We start from the raw sequence: 24080 nt of genomic DNA on the forward strand, positions 1-24080 counted from the left end.
GTTTGTAGGATTTATGACAATTTTTATGGGTTCTGTGTTTTTTTGGGGAGGGGGGGGGGGATCACTCTGTATGTAAACTCTATTCACAGAAATACCTGGAATTGTCAAAGACACCAAAAAATAATTAGTGTCAAAAGTGATTTGTGCACATAAAAAAAAAAAAAACAAGTATACTCATTCACACCATTCTTCACATACGTATTATTTTAACATTATTACAACAAAACATTATCTTACTTTATTTTCACCTTTTTCACACATTATACAGCTACTTGTCCTGTAAGGGGGCCCTTCATTTGACGCATATATTGCACATGAGAATCCATGTGCGATATAGAGCGAATCCAAAAAGTATTCACCGCGCTTCACTTTTTCCACATTTTATGTTACAGCCTTATTCCACAATGGAGTAAATTCATTTTTTCCCTTAAAATTCTACTCACAATACCCCATAATGACAACACGAAAAAAGTTTATTGAATATTTTGGAAATTTGTTAAAAACAAACAAACTAAGTAATCACATAAGTATTCACACCCTTCGTTCAGTACTTTGTTGATACACCTTTGCAGCAATTACAGCCTCAAGTCTTCTTGAATATGATGCCACAAGCTTGGCGCACCTATCTTTGGGCAGTTTTGTCCATTCCTCTTTGCAGCACCTCTCAAGTTCTATCAGGTTGGATGGAGAGAGTCGGTCCACAGCCATTTTCAGATCTCTCCAGAGATGTTCAATCAGATTCAGGTCTGGGCTCTGGCTGGGCCACTCAAGGACATTCACAGAGTTGTCCTGAAGCCACTCCTTTGATATCTTGGCTGTGCTTAGGGTCATTGTCCTGCTGAAAGATGAATCACCCTAGTCTGAGGTCAAGAGCGCTCTGAAGCAAGTTTTCATCCATGATGTCTCTGTACATTGCTGCATTCATCTTTCTCTCAATCCTCACTAGTCTCCCAGTTCCTGCTGCTGAAAAACATCCCCACAGCATGATGCTGCCACCACCGTGCTTCACTGTAGGGATGGTGCCTGGTTTCCTCCAGACAAGACACCTGGTATTTACACCAAAGAGTTCAATCTTTGTGTTGTCAGACCAAGGAATTTTGTTTCTCATGGTCTGAGTCCTTCAGGTGCCTTTTGTCAAACTCCAGGTGGGCTGCCATGTGCCTTTTGCTAAGGAGTGGCTTCCGTCTGGCCACTCTACCATTCAGGCCTGATTGGTGGATTGCAGCAGAGATGGTTGTTCAAAGCGGTAGCTCTTCAAAGCAGCAGAAATATTTCTGTACCTTTCCCCAGTTTTGTACACTGTCAACTGACGTGTGATATTTTTCATTTTTAATATGTTTGGAAAAATCTCATAAAACCTTTTTTTCACATTGTCATTATGGGGTATTGCATGCAGAATTTTGAGGATAAAAAAAATCAGTTTCATCCATTTTGGAATAAGGCTGTAACATAACAAAATGTAGAAAAAGTGAAGCGCTGTGTATACGAGGGTAGGCTGAAAAGTTCTAAGGCTCACTATAATGCAGTTAATGCATTACTCCTTCATGGGGAGCCTTAGAACTTTTCAACCTACCCTCGTACTTTCTGGATGCGCTGCATGTGATCCATGAGAATCCACGCCTGTTGCCATGGCTATGCAAAAGCTGACGGGGCACTGATTCAGCAATCAAATCTGCTGCTTGTCTGGGGTTGAATTACAGTGAAGGACTTTAAAATAAATTTTTTTTTATAGTTCTATTTGATATAGGGAAATATTTTTGATTTTTCCCCTCATAAATACGAGTAAATAGGCCCAGTGGCCAGTGAGATGCTTTTTGTTGTGTGGGCCGCCAGAAGAGGAGGTACTGCTGGCCCACCACCAGAGGGCGCCCTGCCTGAAGTGCGGGCTTCAGGCACGAGAGGGCGCTGCCGCCATGGACACAGCCGGGGGTGACAGCTGTCGCTCATTACCTCTTGACAGCTGTCACCCATCTACTCAACATCATCTCACTCCATAAAGACCAGACGTCATCTCCACCTTGTTGCCGAGATATCATACTTCATAGGAGCAGTACCAGATCCGACAGTCGGGGACGGTGATCACCTGGGAATTCGGGACTTGGCGGCTCCAGTATTCACCAGGTTCTGGGGCGGCGGAAATCGTGTGGTTCCGGCTCTTCTCGGGACAGACGTCTTCTATCCTCGAGCCTGCCCACACGTCACCTCTGTGTATTGACTGTTATGATATTCTGTGATTGTCTGTATGTTCGTTGTGCACATTCACAACATTAAATTGTTACTTTTTGGCTCATCTATTGACCGTTTATTTGCGCCCCCTGTTGTGGGTCCGTGTCACTACACTTTCCCAACAGGATATCTCGGCCAGCGTCATGGACTCCGAGGGGCGTCACCCGGCTGTTGAACGACCAATGGGAGAGCAGGGAGCGCAGGCGTCTGCAGGAGACGTGATTGGTGAGCTGCAGCACATTCTCACCGCCTTTACGGCTCGGTTGGATCAAATGACTGAGCAAAACATCCTCCTGAACCGCAGGGTGGAGGCTCTCTCCACACAGATGGCGGCGAGCGCTCAGGGCGCTGCTGCGGCTCGTCCTCCTGCCGACCCTGTGCAGGATATAAACGTTCCAGTGGTGGTTCAACAACCCCTCCCACCATCCCCTGAAGCATACATAAGCCCTCCTGAGCCGTACGGAGGTTGTGTGGAGACGTGCGCGGATTTTCTTATGCAGTGTTCGCTCGTCTTCGCACAACGTCCCGTCATGTACGCGTCAGATGCTAGTAAAATAGCTTATGTGATTGCTCTGCTTCGGGGTAAAGCACGCACCTGGGCTACGGCGCTCTGGGAACAGAACTCACGGTTGTTATCAGCATACACTGGGTTTGTGGGGGAGTTCAGAACAGTGTTTGATCACCCTAACAGAGGAGAGACCGCTTCAACCGTGCTGCTGTCAATGAGACAGGGACGCGAGAGCGCAGCCGCTTATGCAGTCAACTTCCGCATCGTGGCTGCGAAGTCCGGCTGGAATAACGTTGCGCTCCGCGCCGCCTTCGTAAACGGACTGTCGTTGGTTCTGAAGGAGCAGCTGGTAGCTAAGGAGGAACCGCGGGATTTAGATGGGCTTATCGATCTCGTTATACGGTTAGACAATCGGTTGGAGGAACGCCGTCGGGAGTGAGGCGAAGGACGTGACCGGATACGCGCCGCCCCTCTCCCTTCCGGGTTCGATAAGGCGCCGCCCTCCCCACGCTCCACAGCCGCAGCGCTTTGTGGGGCAACAGCTCCCCCTGCTGACGTTGTTAGGGAAACACACAGGGCCAAAATGGGAAGGCTGATCCGTGGAGAGTGTTTTCTCTGCAGCTCAACTGAGCACATACAGAGAAACTGCCCCAAACGGCCAAAACGACAACAACCGCCCTTAGAGACTGGGCTAAGGAGGGGTCAAACCATTCAAGTGAGACACACACAAATTGCCACACGACTCCCAGTCACAATCCTGAGCGGGGATTTAACCCTTCAAGCCCGAGCACTGGTGGACACGGGGTCAGAAGGGAATCTGCTAGACAGCAGATGGGCAAGGGAGGTAGGGCTCCCTCTGGTGGCGCTTCCTTCGCCATTGCAGATGCGGGCACTAGATGGCACCCTCCTCCCTTTACTCACACACAAGACACAACCAGTAACTCTGGTAGTGTCTGGAAACCATCGGGAGGAGATTGAGTTTTTTGTGACTCCTACCTCCCGCGTGATTTTGGGCATCCCATGGATGTTGAAGCACAATCCCCGGATTGATTGGCCGTCTGGGGTGGTGGTTCAGTGGAGCGAAACCTGCCATCGGGGGTGTTTAGGATCCTCGGTTCCTCCCGGTTCACAGGCTAAGGAGGAGGTCAAAGTCCCTCCCAATCTGACGGCAGTGCCGGTTGAGTACCACGATCTTGCTGACGTCTTCAGCAAGGATCTGGCACTCACCCTTCCCCCGCACCGTCCGTACGATTGTGCCATTGATTTGGTTCCAGGCGCTGAGTTCCCGTCCAGCAGGCTGTACAACCTCTCACGACCTGAGCGCGAATCAATGGAGACCTACATCCGGGACTCATTAGCTGCCGGGCTGATCCGGAACTCCACCTCCCCGATGGGGGCAGGTTTCTTTTTTGTGGGCAAGAAAGATGGCGGACTTCGTCCATGTATTGATTACAGGGGGCTGAATGAGATTACAGTTCGCAACCGATACCCGGTGCCATTGTTAGATTCCGTGTTCACCCCCCTGCATGGAGCCAAAATCTTTACTAAGATGGATCTTAGGAATGCGTGTCACCTGGTTCGGATCCGGAAGGGAGACGAATGGAAGACGGCATTTAACACCCCGTTAGGTCACTTTGAGTACCTGGTCATGCCGTTCGGCCTCACCAACGCCCCCGCGACGTTCCAAGCCTTGGTTAACGACGTCTTGCGGGACTTCCTGCACCGATTCGTCTTCGTATATCTGGACGATATTCTCATCTTTTCTCCAGATCCTGAGACCCATGTCCAGCATGTACGTCAGGTCCTGCAGCGGTTGTTAGAGAACCGACTGTTTGTGAAGGGCGAGAAGTGCGAGTTTCACTGCGTGTCTTTGTCCTTCCTGGGGTTTATAATTTCCTCCAACTCTGTCACCCCTGATCCGGCCAAGGTTGCGGCGGTGAGAGATTGGCCCCAACCAACAAGCCGTAGGAAGCTGCAACAGTTCCTCGGCTTTGCTAATTTCTATAGGAGGTTCATTAAGGGCTACAGTCAGGTAGTTAGCCCCCTGACAGCCCTGACCTCTCCAAAAGTCCCCTTCACCTGGTCGGATCGGTGCGAAGCCGCGTTCAAGGAGTTGAAACGACGGTTCTCTACTGCGCCAGTTTTGGTGCAGCCCGACCCTAGCCGCCAGTTCATGGTTGAAGTGGACGCCTCTGACTCAGGGATAGGAGCCGTGCTGTCCCAGAGCGGAGAGACCGATAAGGTTCTTCACCCGTGTGCCTACTTTTCCCGCAGGTTGACCCCAGCTGAACGGAACTATGACGTCGGCAATCGAGAACTCCTTGCGGTGAAAGAGGCTCTTGAGGAGTGGAGACACCTGTTGGAGGGAGCGTCTGTGCCATTCACGGTTTTCACTGACCATCGGAACCTGGAGTTTATCAGGACCGCCAAGCGGCTGAACCCCAGGCAAGCCCGCTGGTCACTGTTCTTCGGGCGTTTCGACTTCCGGATCACCTATCGCCCCGGGACCAAGAACCAGAGATCGGATGCCTTGTCCCGGGTACACGAAGACGAAGTCAAAACAGAGCTGTCGGATCCACCGGAGCCCATCATTCCGGAGTCCACTATCGTGGCCACCCTCACCTGGGACGTGGAGAAGACCGTCCGGGAGGCCCTGGCACGGAGCCCGGACCCTGGAACCGGTCCGAAGAACCGTCAGTACGTCCCACCAGAGGCCAGAGCTGCAGTCTTGGACTTCTGTCACGGTTCCAAGCTCTCCTGTCATCCAGGGGTGCGAAGGACCGTGGCAGTTGTCCGGCAGCGATTCTGGTGGGCGTCTATGGAGGCCGACGTCCGGGAATATATCCAGGCCTGCACCACCTGTGCCAGGGGCAAGGCAGTACATAAGAAGGCCCAAGGACTCCTCCAGCCGCTGCCGGTGCCTCATCGCCCCTGGTCCCACATCGGCCTGGATTTCGTCACGGGCCTCCCGCCGTCCCAGGGCAACACCACCATCTTCACGATAGTGGACCGATTCTCCAAGGCGGCCCACTTTGTGGCCCTCCCGAAGCTCCCAACAGCCCAGGAGACAGCAGACCTCCTGGTCCACCACGTCGTCCGTCTGCATGGGATACCCTCCGACATCGTCTCTGATCGTGGTCCCCAGTTCTCCTCACACGTCTGGAGGAGCTTCTGCAGGGAACTGGGGGCCACCGTGAGCCTCTCGTCCGGGTACCATCCACAGACGAACGGACAGGCAGAGCGGGCCAACCAGGACTTGGAACAGACCCTCCGCTGCGTCACATCCGCGCACCCGACGGCCTGAAGTACCCATCTGGCCTGGATCGAGTATGCGCATAACAGCCAGGTGTCTTCTGCCACCGGCCTCTCCCCATTTGAGGTGTGTTTGGGGTATCAGCCCCCGTTGTTTCCCGTGGTGGAGGGAGAGGTCGTGTGCCCTCGGTCCAGGCCCACCTGCGGAAGTGCCGTCGGGTGTGGCGCTCCGCCCGTTCTGCCTTGTTGAAGGCCCGGACGAGGGCGAAGACCCATGCAGACCGCCGGCGATCCCCGGCCCCTGCTTACCAGCCCGGGCAGGAGGTGTGGCTTTCCACGAAGGACATCCCCCTCCAGGTGGACTCCCCAAAACTTCAGGACAGGTACATTGGCCCCTTCAGGATCCTCAAAGTCCTCAGTCCTGCCGCAGTGAAGCTCCAACTCCTGGCTTCACTGCGGATCCATCCGGTTTTCCACGTCTCCCGCATCAAACCTCACCACACCTCACCCCTCTGTGCTCCCGGACCGGCGCCGCCTCCTGCTCGGATCATCGACGGGGAGCCGGCTTGGACGGTGCGCCGGCTCCTGGACGTCCGTCGGATGGGTCGGGGGTTCCAGTACTTGGTGGACTGGGAGGGGTATGGACCCGAAGAACGCTCCTGAGCTTCATCCTGGATCCGGCCCTCCTGGCCGACTTCTACCGCCGACACCCCGACAAACCTGGTCGGGCGCCAGGGGGCGCCCGTTGAGGGGGGGGTCCTGTTGTGTGGGCCGCCAGAAGAGGAGGTACTGCTGGCCCACCACCAGAGGGCGCCCTGCCTGAAGTGCGGGCTTCAGGCACGAGAGGGCGCTGCCGCCATGGACACAGCCGGGGGTGACAGCTGTCGCTCATTACCTCTTGACAGCTGTCACCCATCTACTCAACATCATCTCACTCCATAAAGACCAGACGTCATCTCCACCTCGTTGCCGAGATATCATACTTCATAGGAGCAGTACCAGATCCGACAGTCGGGGACGGTGATCACCTGGGAATTCGGGACTTGGCGGCTCCAGTATTCACCAGGTTCTGGGGCGGCGGAAATCGTGTGGTTCCGGCTCTTCTCAGGACAGACGTCTTCTATCCTCGAGCCTGCCCACACGTCACCTCTGTGTATTGACTGTTATGATATTCTGTGATTGTCTGTACGTTCGTTGTGCACATTCACAACATTAAATTGTTACTTTTTGGCTCATCTATTGACCGTTCATTTGCGCCCCCTGTTGTGGGTCCGTGTCACTACACTTTCCCAACACTTTTCTTATTTTCGTGCTCGAGGAGGCAGAAAGAAAGAAAGAAACTTTTTCATACCATTTTCTCTTGTTGTCCATGTTTGTTGCAAAATTTATGTTGTGCAGGATTAGTGTCATTTGTGTTTCCATTTTATTTGTTAATAACTGGTAATCTACTATTAACCCTTTAACATCCATGTATTTTTTACATTCAGTTTTACTACAGTGTCACAATTACACTGTAGTAAAACTGACAAAGCTTTATAAATTGCATAATTCCTTCCCACCACTTCCAGTTAGATGCTTCACATGCGGTGGGAAAGTTGTCGTAGTTGTCATGATGATCATCCATCTCTATCTTGACAGGCCAAGGCTAAATACAGATTAGCCATTTCATCAAAGTGACCTACAACATTAGGCACCACCCCTTACCTATATCATTTTATTTTGTAAAAGAGCCAAATCATACAAATTCAAGTTTAATCTATAATATGTTATAAATATACAATTTAGTGTTTTGCAGGTTGAACACAGTAAAGGCAAAGCAGACACTTGTGTGATTCCCTTCTGCTGTCGTATTTCAGATACTGGCAGGGTCATCCACTGGTGCCTTGTTTTAATCAGATTAGTGGATTAGGATTGTTTATGCAGATTACTTTATAACCCAAATTGAGGGAGAGGAGAGGGACTCTTCAGGAGGTATTCAGGGGCGCAAGACAGCTGCTTGGACGCATTCGTAAGTAGATTTTTATTCTTTCAACAAGGTCGTCTGAATGCAAGAATGTTTATTATGTAGATTTTTTTAAAATAAAAGGTTAAATGATTGTTGCCAGTATTATGAATGTGTGAATCTTTCCTGTTCTTGTAGAGAATGCCGGTAATAAATGTAGATGACCTGACAGATAAGGACAAGGCTCAAATGGAAGTAGCTCAACTTAAAATTGAAGTCAAACTTGAGAGGTGGTTGGTAAGTTTACGACACTGAGGTGAGAAATACGTATTGATATTAGATATACAGTGAAGAAATAAGAGTTTCAGTCAGGATTTCTTCAGAATGTGATTTTCTTAAACTGGCCATTAAGAATTGTTGTATCCGCTGTTTGTGAGTGATGATTTTAGAAGAGCATTTAAATTAAATTGTGATGCGGTCTCAGTGCTTTTTCCTGTTCACATCAGACCTCGAAATGCTGTGAGGAGATCAAGGACTACATTCAGGCTGGAGTGGAAGAGGACACTCTTGTCAAAGGCATTTCAGAGGAGAAAAACCCCTTCAAGGAGAAAGGAGGCTGCGTCATCTGCTAGACTGAACAGCAGCTTTTCATACTGCAGATTAACACACAAGAACTTTATCTCCCCCCTCTTCATAAAATGGATTTGCAGCCAGAGAAGACTAGAACAAAAAAAAAAAAAAAAAAAAAAAAAAAAAATTGAGTCTGTTTGTAAAACTTCACAAGTTCATGTGTAATTGTTTCCTCATCTTCTGACTAGATGTGTAACCTTATAATCTGCCTCTTTAAAAAAGTGGAATAAATAAGAGACATATTGGCAATGATTGTCTCATGTTTTTTATACCATTTACTCTATGTGTTGTTTGCCATTAACTGAGCTTGTTTTGAGGTTCAAAAAGGAATATATAGAAAACGTGCCATTTATTACCTTTTTTTTTATTTTTTTAGCCCATATGGTTTTAGAAGGAGTATATTTGCCAAAATAGAAACCATTTAGGAGTAGATTAGATTAGACAGAACTTTATTAATCCCTTGGGAAGACTCCCTCACGGAAATTGAGGTTCCAGCAGCATTATCTAGCAGCACACAGGGTAAGAAGCACACAGAGTATCAAAAGTGAAAGTTAAAAACAATTTGTAAATATAAATACACAAATGTAAGTGCCAGAAATACTGCTCGCTACTGGTTTACTGGCTACTATTGTTGCTCTCCTTCCCGTCCTCTGTCTTCCTGTTACTCTTTCTCCCCCTGAGTGAGGAGTTGTACAGTCTGATGGCCTGAGGGACAAAGGAGCTTTTCAGTCTGTTGGTCCTGCACTTGGGAAGGAGCAGTCTGTGGCTACATCTGTTTGTGAGGTGTTTCATGAGAAGTTTTTATATTATGTAGATTTTGGTCATTGGTATTTTTATTCCAAAAATAGTGTAAACAAATGTCAGAAAGTCAAAAATGTATTAATTTTCAGCCCTTCACCAATCCATGGGCTCTGTGAAAAAGGGTGTCAAGAGCTGTCATCATAAAGGCAAGAATGCTGAAGAGCAAAAAGCCAGTTTCCAGTTCTATTTATTTCCCCCTTCCAATGTTTGAGATGCCATATAGGTAAAACAAGAATGTTATAAGGGGGGTGAAATATCAGTGTAAGAAATAATTTATAGAAGTAATAGGTTGAGTTAGATGTGAATCATTACTTCAATTTATGCGATTCTACCTTCCAAAATGTAGCCAAAATGTTGTCTGCCAGCTTTTGAAATATAACAATCAAATGGACAGACACATAATCCATATTCTTGTGCAGGTGGTACCAGATTAAAATATAAATAAATATAAAAAATTAAATAATCCCTCAGTAATAAGGAACTATTTAAAAATTATGTTAAATCATTTTGACTTTCAAAATTCAAAATTACAACATTAAAAGTTTAAATTGGAAATTTTTTAATAAAAATGTTATGTATATATGTTCCAGGCAGGTGGGGATTTGACCCAAGGATCTTCTGAACTCAAGCCCAACATAACCACTAGACCATAACCAATACTCCCAGCTTTAGGTGTAAAAAAATGGAAGAAGTTAAACTTATGATTTTTTATTTTTTTTTTTGCATGATTTAAGATATGAAATTTGACTTATCCCAACCTTTTGCTTTACTAAGTGATTTTTCCCCTTTTTCTCCCTCACCCGGCAGTAAGCTTCCATAAATTCACTACAATCTTCTGGAAAGCGGTGCTAATATTTTACAGTGTTAGAAATGTTTTACCCACACGTAGAACTTTGACACAGCTGTGTAATAAATAATGTTTTACAAGGACATAAAGATAATTATTAGTCAGTCTGCGCATGCGCACTGACGCTGCCCTCAGTAAAGATGGCGCTGCATTTTGGTTCTGTTCGTTTTCATTTGCTAAATCGCTGTCGTTTTCATAAAATTACTTCATTTGCTGTTGTCCGTTGGTTTTCTGACGGTGTTTTATCTACAAATTCACCTGATAGAGTCCCAGAGAACGCAGAAGATCATTTAATCTACACACAGCAACACTTTGCATTGAAGGAATCCCTTGGAAAGGTACGAGTTTAAACTCAGCAAATATCATAATTGTGGATTTTTTTTTAATTCCTATGTGTGCCACGTCGTGTTTATATTGATATAACTGCAGGATATAAGAGACACGAGCTGGAAAAGTGGAAGTAGGTGAAAGGTGAAGAGGGTTTAGCTTTGTTCTCAGCGCAGTGTGCAAATGTGACGTATTCCTGAGCTTAACATGAACCATACGTGTGCAACACTTTTGGAAGTGCGCAAAGCTGTGGTCTGCAAGTGGAAGTATTGTTCAAATGATAAAAACATTCTATGTAGTGCTGAAAAATTAACCTCTAAACCTTAATCTAATCCCAACCCTAACATGAAAACCCATGAACGATCATTTGCAGGGTTGCTAGGTAACCAAAATATCAGTTTTAGATCTTCTGAAAAGTGCAACTAGCCTCCAGAAAGTCTGGTCAGCTTTCAGAGAGTGTATAAAATTACACACACACACACAATGCGGCGTAGACCCCCTTCCTCAGGTTCATAATGTATGTATACATCTGTCTGGTCCAAATAAGCTGCTATGATGTCATTTCATGTTAGTCATTCACCAACAGGCCGTCATGGATGACGATGTCATGCGTGACGAGATGGTTTTCCTCTCAAACTGACTAATCACAGCTCACTATAACACTTCCTTTTATTTAGCAATTTACAAAAATCCACTAGCAGCATCAGCTCTCATTAGAATATACTTGCAAGCTCGCATATCAGTCATCATTTGTCCTAATCCTGTTTTTGCTTTGACACATTTTATTGGCAAACACCTATTTCTCAGTGTTCTCCTTCATTACCATGGCAACCGTTTAAATTCCAGTGTCAGATTTAGATGAACTTGGCGCCCAGATGAAGGATACACATATAGGTTTCTTGCAGGTGAAAATATTTACAGTGCAGGTGTGAGTAGAGTTCAGTAGCAGGGTTAGATAGACAGATGGACTGAACAAGAATTAGCTGCAGGCAGGAACTGATTTAACCCAACTGTGGCATAAAAACCAGCAATGAGCCGACAAAGATGGGGTGGACACCGAGGGACTGATATATTGTGGCATGATACTGACTGAGCTACACCCAGTGTGTGAACAGAAAGAGAAGACAGTAACACAAATGTAATCGAATGACTGGGGACTAAAGTGGAATTCAGGCGAGTGTTACCATTAAAAAAAATGTAATAAACCCAAAACCCCACACAACAGACACATTGGTAGGGTGTCAGTGCTGACGTGCATTATTTTCAGCCGCTTTTTATTGGTCACCATGGCAACTACTTATAACGTGGTATAACTATGGTTTGTAATGAACAACCTGTTTATTAATGTTGTAATGACACCACAGATAGATATTAGGCCATGGAACACCATCCATCCATCCATCCATCCATTTTCTTCCGCTTTATCCGGAGTCGGGTCGTGGGTGCAGCAGCTCAAGCAAAGCCGCCCAGACCTCCCGATCCACACACACCTCCTCCAGCTCCTCCAGGGGAACCCCAAGGCGTTCCCAAGCCAGCCGAGAGATGTAGTCCCTCCAGCGTGTCCTGGGTCTTCCCCAGGGCCTCCTCCCAGTGGGACGTGCCCGGAACACCTCTCCAGCGAGGTGTCCAGGGGGCATCCGGAAAAGATGCCCGAGCCACCTCAACTGACTCCTTTCGACGTGGAGGAGCAGCGGCTCGACTCCAAGCTCCTCCCGAGTGACCGAGCTCCTCACCCTATCTCTAAGGGAGCGCCCAGCCACCCTGCGGAGGAAACTCATCTCGGCCGCTTGTACTCGCGATCTCGTTCTTTCGGTCATGAGCCAAATCTCATGACCATAGGTGAGGATCGGAACGTAGATCGATCGGTAAATCGAGAGCTTTGCCCCCCTACTCAGCTCTCTCTTCACCACGACGGTCCGATACAGCGACCGCATCACTGCAGATGCTGCACCGATCCGTCTATTAATCTCACGCTCCATCTGTCCTTCACTCATGAACAAGACTCCGAGATACTTAAACTCCTCCACTTGAGGCAAGGACACTCCACCGACCTGAAGAGGGCAAAGCACCTTTTTCCGGTCGAGAACCATGGCCTCGGATTTGGAGGTGCTGATTTTCATCCCGGACGCTTCACACTCGGCTGCAAACCGCCCCAGTGCACGCTGAAAGTCCTGATTTGACGAAGCCAACAGAACCCCATCGTCCGCAAACAGCAGAGACGAGATTCTGTGGTTCCCAAACCAGACCCCCTCTACACCATGGCTGCGCCTAGAAATTCTGTCCATAAAAATAATGAACAGAACGGTGACAAAGGGCAGCCCTGGCGGAGGCCAACGTGCACTGGAAACAGGTTTGACTTACTACCGGCAATGCGAACCAAGCTCCTGCTGCGGTCGTACAGGGACCGGATAGCCCTTAGCAAAGGACCCCGGACCCTGTACTCCTGGAGCCGGTCGAATGCCTTCTCCAGATCCACAAAACACATGTGGACTGGTTGGGCAAACTCCCATGAACCCTCGAGCACCCAATGGAGCGTGTAGAGCTGAAAACCACACTGCTCCTCCTGAATCCGAGGTTCAACCATCGGTCGAATTCTCCTCTCCAGTACTCTGGAATAGACCTTACCGGGGAGGCTGAGGAGTGTGATCCCCCTATAGTTGGAACACACCCTCCGGTCCCCCTTCTTAAACAGAGGGACCACCACCCCGATCTGCCAATCCAGAGGCACTGTCCCCGATCGCCACGCGATGTTGCAGAGGCGTGTCAGCCAAGACAGCCCCACAACATCCAGAGACTTAAGGTACTCAGGACGGATTTTATCCACCCCAGGAGCCTTGCCACCGAGGAGCTTTCTAACCACCTCAGTGACTTCGTCCTGGGTAATGGATGAGTCCGCCTCCGAGTCCCCAGTCTCTGCTTCCTCTTCGGAAGACGTGACGATGGGATTGAGGAGATCCTCGAAGTACTCCTTCCACCGCCCAACAACATCCCCAGTCAGGGTCAACAGCTCCCCACCCGCACCGTAAACAGTGCTGGTGGAGAGCTGCTTCCGCCTCCTGAGGCGTCGGACGGTTTGCCAGAATCTCTTCGAGGCCGACCGATAGTCCTCCTCCATAGCCTACCCGAACTCCTCCCAGACCTGAGGTTTTGCCTCTGCGACCGCACGGGCTGCGGCACGCTTGGCCTGCCAGTACCTGTCAGCTGCCTCTGGGTCCCACCTACCAACAAAGATAAGTAGGACTCCTTCTTCAGCTTGATGGCATCCCTTACTTCCGGTGTCCACCACCGGGTTCGGGGATTGCCGCCGCGACAGGCACCAGAGACCTTTCGACCACAGCTACGAGCAGCCGCATCGACAGTGGAGGTGGAGAACATGGTCCACTTGGACTCCATGTCTCCAACCTCCCCCGGGATCTGGGAGAAGCTCTCCCGGAGGTGGGAGTTGAAGACCTCGCTGACAGAGGGTTCCGCCAGTCGGTCCCAGCAGACCCTCACGATACGCTTGGGTCTGCCAGGTCTTACCGGCTTCCTACCCTCCCAGCGGATCCAACTCACCACCAGGTGGTGATCAGTCGACAGCTCTGCCCCTCTCTTCACTCGAGTGTCCGAGACACGTGGCCGAAGGTCAGATGATACAACTACAAAGTCGATCATTGACCTCCGGCTCAGGGTGTCCTGGTGCCACGTGCACTTATGGACATCCTTGTGCTCGAACATGGTGTTCGTGATGGACAAACTGTGACTAGCACAGAAGTCCAACAACTGAACACCACTCGGGTTCAGATCGGGGAGGCCGTGCTTCCCGATCACCCCCCTCCAGGTCTCACTGTCGCCGCCCACGTGGGCGTTGAAATCCCCCAGGAGAACAATGGAGTCCCCAGTCGGAGCGCTATCTAGTACCCCTCCCAGGGACTCCAGGAAGGTCGGGTACTCTGCACTGCTGCTCGGCCCGTAGGCCGAGACAACGGTGAGAGACCTGTCCCCGACCCGAAGGCATAGGGACGCGACCCTCTCGTTCACCGGAGTGAACTCCAACACTTGGCGACTGAGCTGGGGAGCGATAAGCAATGCGACCCCAGCTCTCCGCCTCTCCCCATGGGTGACGCCAGAAAAATGAAGCTTCCAGCCCCTCTCCAGGAGTTGGGTACCAGAGCCCAAGCTGTGCGTGGAGGTGAGCCCGACTATCTCTAGTCGGTATCTCTCAACCTCCCGTACAAGCTCAGGCTCCTTCCCCCCTAGCAAGGTGACATTCCACGTCCCAACAGCCAGGGGCTGTGAGCATGGAGCGGGCCGCCGGGCCACCCGCCCTCGACCGCCACCCAATCCTCTCTGCACCCGACCCCCATGGCCCCCTCTGCAGGTGGTGAACCCACAGGAGGGCGGGCCCACGTCACTCTTTCGGGCTGAGCCCGGCCGGGCCCCATGGGCTAAGGCCCAACCACCAGGCGCTCGCGCGCGAGCCCCAACCCCAGGCCTGGCTCCAGGGTGGGACCCCGGCTCCGCCATACCGGACGACGTCACGGTCCTTGATCTTTTACTGGTCATGGAGGTTCTGAACTGAGCCATGGAACACGCCACTGAATTTTGGAGGTGATCCAGATCCGGATTCTGGATCAGGATTTGAATTTGTGTGCTTCACTTTGTCAGATTTTGAGGATTACGTCAAAACTACTTAACGTATTTTAACCAAATTTTCACCACACATTGATGTTAGGCCTTGGAAGACTCCATTCAATTTTGGAGATGATCTGGATCCAGATCTGGATTCTAGATCTGGATTTCACTTTGTAGACTTTTAAGGATTACATCAAAACTACTTCATGGGTATGGTATCATGATATAATGCCCATATCAGGAAGACACTATTTTGTTTCAGCTTGTGAATTAAATATCAGATTGCAACATCTTGATTAGTCAGACCATTCTGGATCAGTATGCAGTTATTGCATTTTGTTATGGAATCCGGATCCAGGTAAAGTTCGGGTCATGATGTGAATCACATATCTGTTATTTTGAGTCCTTGTCAAACCCTTTGCGGATGTCAGAAATCTCCAGTTGCTCTTGTATTTATATGTATACACACATTCAGTCAAATAAGTCTTTCGTTGAATGTGTGAGAAGATTTAAGTCACTTTTGTGTCACTCATTCATTGTTTTAGACATCCACATTAACAAAATGTGATTCCAAGATTTGACCCATACAAAGGTGTACTGAGTGAGGGTAACGGCAGTTTTAATGTTGGAAAAATTTGATTTCCTTTTGCTGTGTTCACACTTGGACATCCATTTATTTTGTATTTTTTTAATTGATGAGCTAATATCCTGTAGAGATATTTAGTGGTTGGATATTCAACCACGAAACATGGCTGTGGATTATTCCAGGATGAGGTGGCAGTTAGAAAGCTCCCTGTAAACAGTGACATCTGTTACTTTATTTCCTCACAGATGAGCCATAACAACATTTAATTTAACCAGGGAAATAATTTTCCTAAATGTGAAATTTGTACAGTCAGTGAAGTGGTGGGTTTTATGTTTCATTCAAAAATTTTTAATGGTAGAAAAACAAGGTTACTGGTTGTTGCAGCAGAATAATTGCCGACAGCAGGTGTTAGATGATAATGGGAGAAACAATACGTTTGCAGCCTTAATTAGATGGGCAATAATTGATTTAATTGATAGATAGCGCAGCGTTCCATTTTATGGTTTCCACCACCCTTCCCAGCTAGATTGGAGACAAATTTACAGAGCCCGGATTTTAACAAGAAATTTAAAACTTACTGTACACACTGCTGTACAGTAAGTTTTATTACTGTACTGCAGAGTCTACTCTGCTGCCTCAGCACACAGAGCACATCTGAAGTCCACCCCTAGACAGCTGCTAGGCTGACTTTGAAAATAGGTCCGTGTGCAACAGATGGAGTCTTGTGACATCATAAGGCCACCTCTTAAATTGATAAAACAAAAAGAAAGCGATCAAGGAAAACATTGTCAGTTACTTTAGATACAGCAGGGGCATTTTGTGTTTACTATAGGTAGTACTCTTCAGGATTTAGCATGTACACACAGATATCTCAGACTAGCTAGTTAGTGTTATGGAACTAGTGTTGCACCATCTTTGGGTTGCAATGACAGTACAGTCACCATCATCATGTGGTGTGACTGCACCCAACACTAAAAAACAATGGAATTTGCATAAGATTTATTACAATTTATAAGAACATCTGATTACATTTAATCATATTTTTAAAATATTATTAAGTGCTACTCAGCAATGGAGGTCCAAGTCTTTAGGGTCCTGGTGCTTTATGTTTTACTGTATGGCTGAGAGACTTGCATGCTAACCAGTGACCCAGTGGTGTCCAAAGTATTCCAGTAAAGGCCAAGAGGGTGCAGGTTTTCTTTGCAACCAGCAGGTGATTTCATCCCACCTGCTCAAAGTGATGTTAATCAGTAAAATCACCTGCTGGAATCAGTTGCTGTACAGAAAACCTGCACCCTCTTGGCCTTTTCTGGAATACTTTGGACACGACGATGACTGGATGTCTTTATAGTATGAGGTCTCTGCATGCTCCCAGACCTGGCCTGACCTGAATATTTGCATTGTTTTTTGTGTTCTATACAGAGCATTGGGCTTTAAAATTAGATATAAAAAGATAATTGGTTTGTTTAATGAATTAGACTTTCAGTTGACCTGCTGAAGAAAAACACAGCAAACAGTGCATTTACATAAAAATTCTAGTGTGACTAAAAGTTTTGCACAGTAGTGTGTGTATGTGTGGGAGGGGGGCGGATTGCTTTGCGAGTTTAAATAATTAGTGGATTAATTGATAATGAAAGAAATAATTACCTGCAGCTCTAATTGCATCTATCTCAAATAACTGATGCCACAAAGTCACTGATTGCCTTTCAAATTGAGGTCAGCTCACAGCAAACATCAATCATTACCTACGTGTATCCTCAGGTGACTCTACATTACATTGTTGTGCTGCTGACTGCAAGTTATGGGAAACTGATGAATAACGGCACAGGCTCAGGGCAAAGTGCCAGGTACACAGGGACTACCCCGGCTAAGAATACCAAATACTGCCTCTTACTCTTGTGTTTCTATTTCCCATCTCAAACTCCCACTTCCCGCATGATTAATGTTTGCACTGCTCTAGGACTGGGATGAGCTAAGGCTGTGAATGTTGTCCTTGTCATCAAAAGCTCCCTTTTCACAAAGAAGTGAAAACAATGCACCCGAGGGTTGCATGGATTGGTATTTCCACATGAGATTTCATCATGTCAGAATTCCCTTGTAGTCTGGTCCCACATGTTGCAGATCCAACCTGTGAAATAATATTTTACATTGAAAGCAGTATCAAGTTGGAAATTCAAGAAAACATAATTCAGTTCTCAGTTAATATGAAATACCTGGTTGTCTATGTAGCTAATCTGTGATATTGTTTGCAGCTAGATGTCCGCTGAAATTGTGTTATGTGTAGAGCTGAAACTAATTGAGTTAATCGATTAAAATCGATTATTAAAATAGTTGTCAACTAATTTAGTCATTGATTAGTTGCTAAATAACTTTGTTTTTCTGCAAATGTTTTGTTTCTTCCATATAATCAACCGAGCTTTGTTTTGAATCTTGAACCAATGAAGTAGTGCTTCGAGCTGCTGCTTCGTTGGTTTCATTTGTTTTATTTCACTTTATCTTAATTTTTCCCCACTAAAACCCTAAAGAGCATATGTCTGTGAGGAATATTTACCTTTTTTATGTTAAACTGACCTGTTATGGTCTTCTGAAACAGTTGATAGATGTATTTTATGCTAACGCTGATGCTAACACATTAGCATGTGTATGACATTTTCAATGTTAAAGTTAGCGTTAAGCTGCTGGCATTTCAGCATGTTTGTGCATTTGTTTTCTGTATAATAATTAATGGCTCAGCGTTTGTTGTTGTAAAAGAGTCAAATGTATTACACATTATAATATTTTTTAATTTATTTTATTTATATATTAATAATAATAGCAACAATAATAATAGTAAATAACTAATAATGCTACAATACAGTTTTAGAGAAAGAGACATGAGACACATGTGTCATTGTGAAATGACCACACAAGTTATAAGTTACAAGTTATACAGAGAATGTTGCACATATAATGAGTCAGGGTACAGTTTTGATTTAGGTTTTATGGTTAATTGGTTATGCTAATTGCTCATTTGCAGCAAAAAATACCTCTTTTTTCCACCATATATTTTATAACATTTATGTTTCAATGTTGTTTTATGGCAACTCTGTTGTGTGTTGGGGGGGTGTGGCTGGACATTTTGGTGTTCTTTTCTTTTCTTTGCTCTCCAGGTGGTATGCAAAATGATTTATTGTCTGTGGAGAAGGTGCTGGCAGAAGAGTCCTTCACCCTCATCAACATGATGTGCAGCACCTGTGGATGGTGCTCACGTGCAACCTTAAAGACTTTCAGCTGAAGCAGATAATGAGATGGCGTTCTGCATTTAAGTCATGTGTGATTCAAGCAGAATTGCCGGGAACTCGACCTTGTGATGTTCGTTTGTGAGACGCTGAGGACCGCGCCTGGGTTTGACACATCGTGCCTGTGAAGGAGGAAGGGTGAGGGACACATGCTGTCAGCACACATCAGAGGTGATTGATTATCTGAATAATTGTTAACAGTAACTTGGTATTTTGTTACGCAGTATATTTGAACTTTGATGAGAGTTGTGCAGCTCGCTTCTCACTGCCGTGGCATGCGGACTGATGATCCTCCACCTGTTGTGAGAAGCTGCTCATTTACATAAAGCTTGAATTTGGACCTGAATGTGTTGCTGATAGTGTGTGCCTTTTGAAGGATATTAGTTGTAGCTGCTGACTTACCTCACCTTTTCTATCCTTCGCGGAGTCGGTTTGTCGTGTCCACCTGGGGGGTGTTTGGCGGTGAACGTGGGTCCAGAAGCGCCGGGCTTCGATCCTTTTGGACGCTGGAGAGCGTGCCGTCCTTCACTTCCGCCAGACCGACGCAGTTTTTGTTTGTACACTTTGTTATGCAACAAAGGGGGAAAATAAATTGTTTTGTTATTGGAACCGCTTTCTGGTTGTTTTAGCGCTGGGTTCCGTCAGACGCAGGTCCGCTCCTCAACCCGCATTGACACATAACAAACTCAGCACTTTGATAAAGCAATGTCATTTGAAATAATTATTTTTGTTCTTTATTATAAACTGTTTTATTCTTTATTATTTTATATTTCATCAGCCAAGGGACATTTGACAATTTGTTGATTTTCAAGTATTTTAAATTTTCAAATAATGTTCTGTTGTTAAATAAAGTGATGGAAGGAGAGAAAAATTGTTTCCCTTGCACATTTTTAAAAAAATTCCCCGCTAATCAGATTAATCGATTAATCGTGTCAATACCTCATCAGATTCATCGATGATCCAAATAATCATTTGTTGCAGCCCTAGTTATGTGGCCTCCAGCCTGTGGTAATTTCATAGGAAGTGTGCTACATATTATTTGACCATTGGATGTCATGTGATATCTAATGAGGTTTTAAAAATTAGGCTTCAAGAAATAAAGCTTTTGGTGAAGCAGTTGACTTGGAGGCTGATTTGACACTTTAACAAGACTTCTCCTCACCATCATTACTCTGCACATTTTTGTTGCATATGGTTTGTTAATATGAAATATTCCTGACAAATTATATCTTTTGAGACATTCTACTAGCCTACACTGCATCCGTGGTAAGTACTGTATTTTCCGGAGTATAAGTTGCGTTTTTAATTTAATTTAATTAATTTATTTATTATTATTTGCTCATTTGAGTGGCCTTGCAACTTATACTCCAGTCCAACTGGTATACCAAAAAAAAAAAAAAAAATCAGGCATTTGTTATGAATAAATAATAATAATAATAACTGTTTATGTAGGGCTTTCCTGGGAATCAAGGCACTAAACAAAATAAACTCCAATATTAAATGCCAGTAATAAAAAATACACTACAACAATGTGCAATAATCTCAAATTAAAGAGCTGATAGTAAACAAAAAAGGTGTGACTTATACTCTGGTGTGACTTATGTCTTTTTTCCTTTTCAAGAGGCATTTTTTGACTTATATTAAAAAGTCAATAACTCAAAGAAGTCTAGAAAAATGAACAACTTTACATTTGTTACATAGGTGTAAATTGTAATGTTCTTTTTTATATCAAAACCACTGACCATTTGATAGACGCAGACACACAAAATGTTATATTTCTGTTGACTGCTTCACTAGGAGTCTGTTTTGCATTTTTCTTTGAATATTCTAGACATATTCCTCACAACCTGAGCAGTGAAAATTTAAAGTAGTCAGGATAATGGAGAATGGAAAGACAGTGAAGTCAAATAGAGGATGTATGTACATAAAATCCATTTAAATTTCAGTAAGATTGTGTTTCAGACTAAATTTAACAGCTTAAAAGAACAGACCCAAGACTCTGTAAACTCAGTCCATTCATTCATTCATTTTCTGAACCTGCTTAGTCCTATTAAGGGTCACAGAGGCCCGGATCCTGTCCCAGTGGTCACTGGGCGATAGGCAGGTTACAACCAGTCTATAGAACCCATTCAAATGCTTTCTAATAACAAATCTTTATTTAGGAATTTCTAAAATGGTAGTCTTACTGTATTCATATAATAAAAGACATATTCCTGTCTTCTCATGCAAAAGTGGACTTCCAGCATTATTAAATCTAAGTAATCAGTAATTTTGGTGATATATCAAAGGACAGTCTCTAGAGGCCGAGACCTACAAAAATAAAACGGAGGCTTATTAAAGCAAAGATGTTGCGGTAAAAGGAGGGAAGGTTGTTGTGTGACTAAACTTTCAAGGGATACCTGGGGGATGAAAATATACTAACAGTGGGAATAATGGGAAGGATGGAGATGTGAAGAGGAACTGCAGAACAATATGTTGGTGCAGGAAAGGGAACTCAGGACAGTATGGGCTATTAAAAGAATTGGCTGTAGGATAGTGTATTAATGCTGATATACAAGTGAAGTGTTAGGAAATCCTTTAGTGACTGTTTAAGGCCAGACATTTATGAAGTGTTAGGAAATCCTTTAATGACTGTTTAAGGCCAGACATTTAAAGTGCCAGTGACTTTTTATTGTCTGGTAGGTATGATGAACCCTTGTTGGTATACTACGTTGCGGTGTCTTGTAATGGCCCATCAGATGTTGTAGAAATACATGCAGTAGTTGTACAGCCATTATCTGTGCAAAGGTATTGTGATAGTATAATATTCTAAGGTGACATTTTGCAAGATCATGTTAGCACCCTGTCTCACACCCAGTTCAGTGAAATTGTTCTGGTCTGCAACAGAGTGCTTTAGAGTTGTTGGAATCTCCCACTGATAACAGTTGTTTCTCTTTCCAGTAGAGTCCCACCTCACATTCCCTCTCCGGGATATGAACTCTGTACATGTTTGAGTTTATTTCAGCTTAAAGAAAACATAGAAAAAATGGCCTTCATGGTTTCTACCAGGACTGCCGGCATGTCAGACTCATAGGCCACCGAGATGTCTTGGTTTTAGTCTGACAATTGGATGGAATAATATGGAGATGGTCCTTTTGGTGCTACACAACTTTTGGAAATGAACAATTTCTTTGAAGTTATTGCAAACTTTGCAATAACTACAAAAAATGTTAATGTTAAATGTCATTGCAAAGTAATTTGTGGGGGTGGGGGTTCATAGGTTGAGGCACAAGTATATTCCCCAGTTGTGTAAAAAGCATTTTTCTGTTCTGAACAGTAACATTTTTTAATGGACATTCTGTTTTTACCCAGTACGTTTTTCTTGGCTGGTTGAATGGTTGGCTGGTTTGTGTATTTTGGAAGAAGAAACTTGGTGCGCATCACTTTTTGCAGTGATGGAAAAACAACTTGTTTTTCTTGTCTTGCTCAGTGCTGTACGTCCTGACATTTAACTAAATGTTATATAATAAAAGTTGCGATAATCATTTGGGGTTTTTTTTATCTCTAAAATCCAGATTTACCTCGTATCACTGACTAAGGCCTGGTTTTGATCTTTTTTCCCCAATAAATTATCATGGAAATAATAAATGATTTTCCATTTAAATTAATTCGAGAACATCTGAACGTCAAATATTTGTGAATCAATCAATCAATCAATTTTATTTATATAGCACCAAATCACAACAAACAGTTGCCCCAAGGCGCTTTATATTGTAAGGCAAGGCCATACAATAATTACGTAAAAACCCCAATGGTCAAAACGACCCCCTGTGAGCAAGCACTTGGCGACAGTGGGAAGGAAAAACTCCCTTTTAACAGGAAGAAACCTCCAGCAGAACCAGGCTCAGGGAGGGGCAGTCTTCTGCTGGGACTGGTTGGGGCTGAGGGAGAGAACCAGGAAAAGACATGCTGTGGAGGGGAGCAGAGATCAATCACTAATGATTAAATGCAGAGTGGTGCATACAGAGCAAAAAGAGAAAGAAACACTCAGTGCATCATGGGAACCCCCCAGCAGTCTAAGTCTATAGCAGCATAACTAAGGGATGGTTCAGGGATGTGGTGAACCACATGGTTAGACGTTTGCTGCAATTTTGGATGATTAAATATGTTGACAGATTGGTTTTTAATACCCCCAAAATTAATCTATCTTCAAAATGGTTTCAGTTTTATTTATTTTCTGTTTTGCAGTGAGAATCCAGTGTTTTGTGGAAGGACATTATGACTTGTAAAAATAAGAAAAAGGAAGATTTTTAATTATTATTTTGAGTTGACAAAGGAGTTTGGAGGTGATGTGGCAACCCTGGTTGTATTTATTGGTCTGATTACAAATTCAAAATTCAAATGTAATTCAAAATAAATAAATAAATTCAAAATGTAGAAAAAGTATTTCAGCAAAATTTTGTAGAATGATGATCCAGGTGAAGGCAGATCTGGCTCGCTTTAGGAATCTTTTACCACTTTGTTCTTAAACATTGTGTGACATTTTAAGTCTTTCTGGGTATTTCAAGAAGTGTTCTTATGAAACGAGATCACAAATATTTTACTTATCCTGGTGTATTGAGAGCAGTTAGTCTCATAAGGGTCACACATGTCTATTAGGTGATCAACAAATAAAAAGTAACATTTATAAATGTATGCAGTATTGCAAATGGTATTGTAATAGTTGTCACAGGCATAAATGCAAAGCTAACTCAACCACTATTCTAAGAAATGTTACTAATACAACCAATGCCTCTATCCATGAATATGAATCTGTCTACTGATTCTTTCTTACAAAATGTATTACAATAACATGCAAAATTACACAGGAAACGTAACCACTATTATAATAATTGTAAACATGGTGACTAATTCCTGTTTCCATGACTACAAGTCTGTTTAAAATTTTTTTGTCAGATAATCACTTTCATCATAATTATTGCAGTATTGTAGGCGATCCTGATTTGTTTCCTACAGTTTCACCCGCTATTGTAATAATTATTAAGGAGTAATTATTGTCTGATTAACTTGTAGACAGACTCATATATTCA

The 24080-nt window shown here is 44.8% G+C and overlaps 2 protein-coding genes across 2 annotated transcripts in view; both read left to right on the plus strand.

The window, feature by feature from the left end:
- The first annotated feature begins 7809 nt into the window (after positions 1 to 7809).
- Positions 7810 to 8655, plus strand: gngt1 (guanine nucleotide binding protein (G protein), gamma transducing activity polypeptide 1). The gene is made up of 3 exons (XM_034160610.1): positions 7810 to 7994; positions 8127 to 8225; positions 8435 to 8655. The coding sequence occupies exons 2-3, from the start codon at positions 8130 to 8132 to the stop codon at positions 8558 to 8560; spliced, it is 222 nt and encodes a 73-aa protein (XP_034016501.1). The 5' UTR covers positions 7810 to 7994; positions 8127 to 8129; the 3' UTR covers positions 8561 to 8655.
- A 1680-nt stretch (positions 8656 to 10335) lies between these two features.
- Positions 10336 to 24080, plus strand: part of LOC117501514 (probable acyl-CoA dehydrogenase 6) — a 48870-nt gene continuing 35125 nt past the window's right edge. Inside the window, exon 1 of the mRNA XM_034160406.1 lies at positions 10336 to 10544. Coding sequence (XP_034016297.1) covers positions 10347 to 10544 — 198 coding nt within the window. The 5' untranslated portion in view covers positions 10336 to 10346. The remainder of the gene's footprint in view (positions 10545 to 24080) is intronic.

The sequence above is a fragment of the Thalassophryne amazonica genome, chromosome 20 (genome assembly GCF_902500255.1).
Source record: "Thalassophryne amazonica chromosome 20, fThaAma1.1, whole genome shotgun sequence".
Taxonomy (NCBI): Eukaryota; Metazoa; Chordata; class Actinopteri; order Batrachoidiformes; family Batrachoididae; genus Thalassophryne; species Thalassophryne amazonica.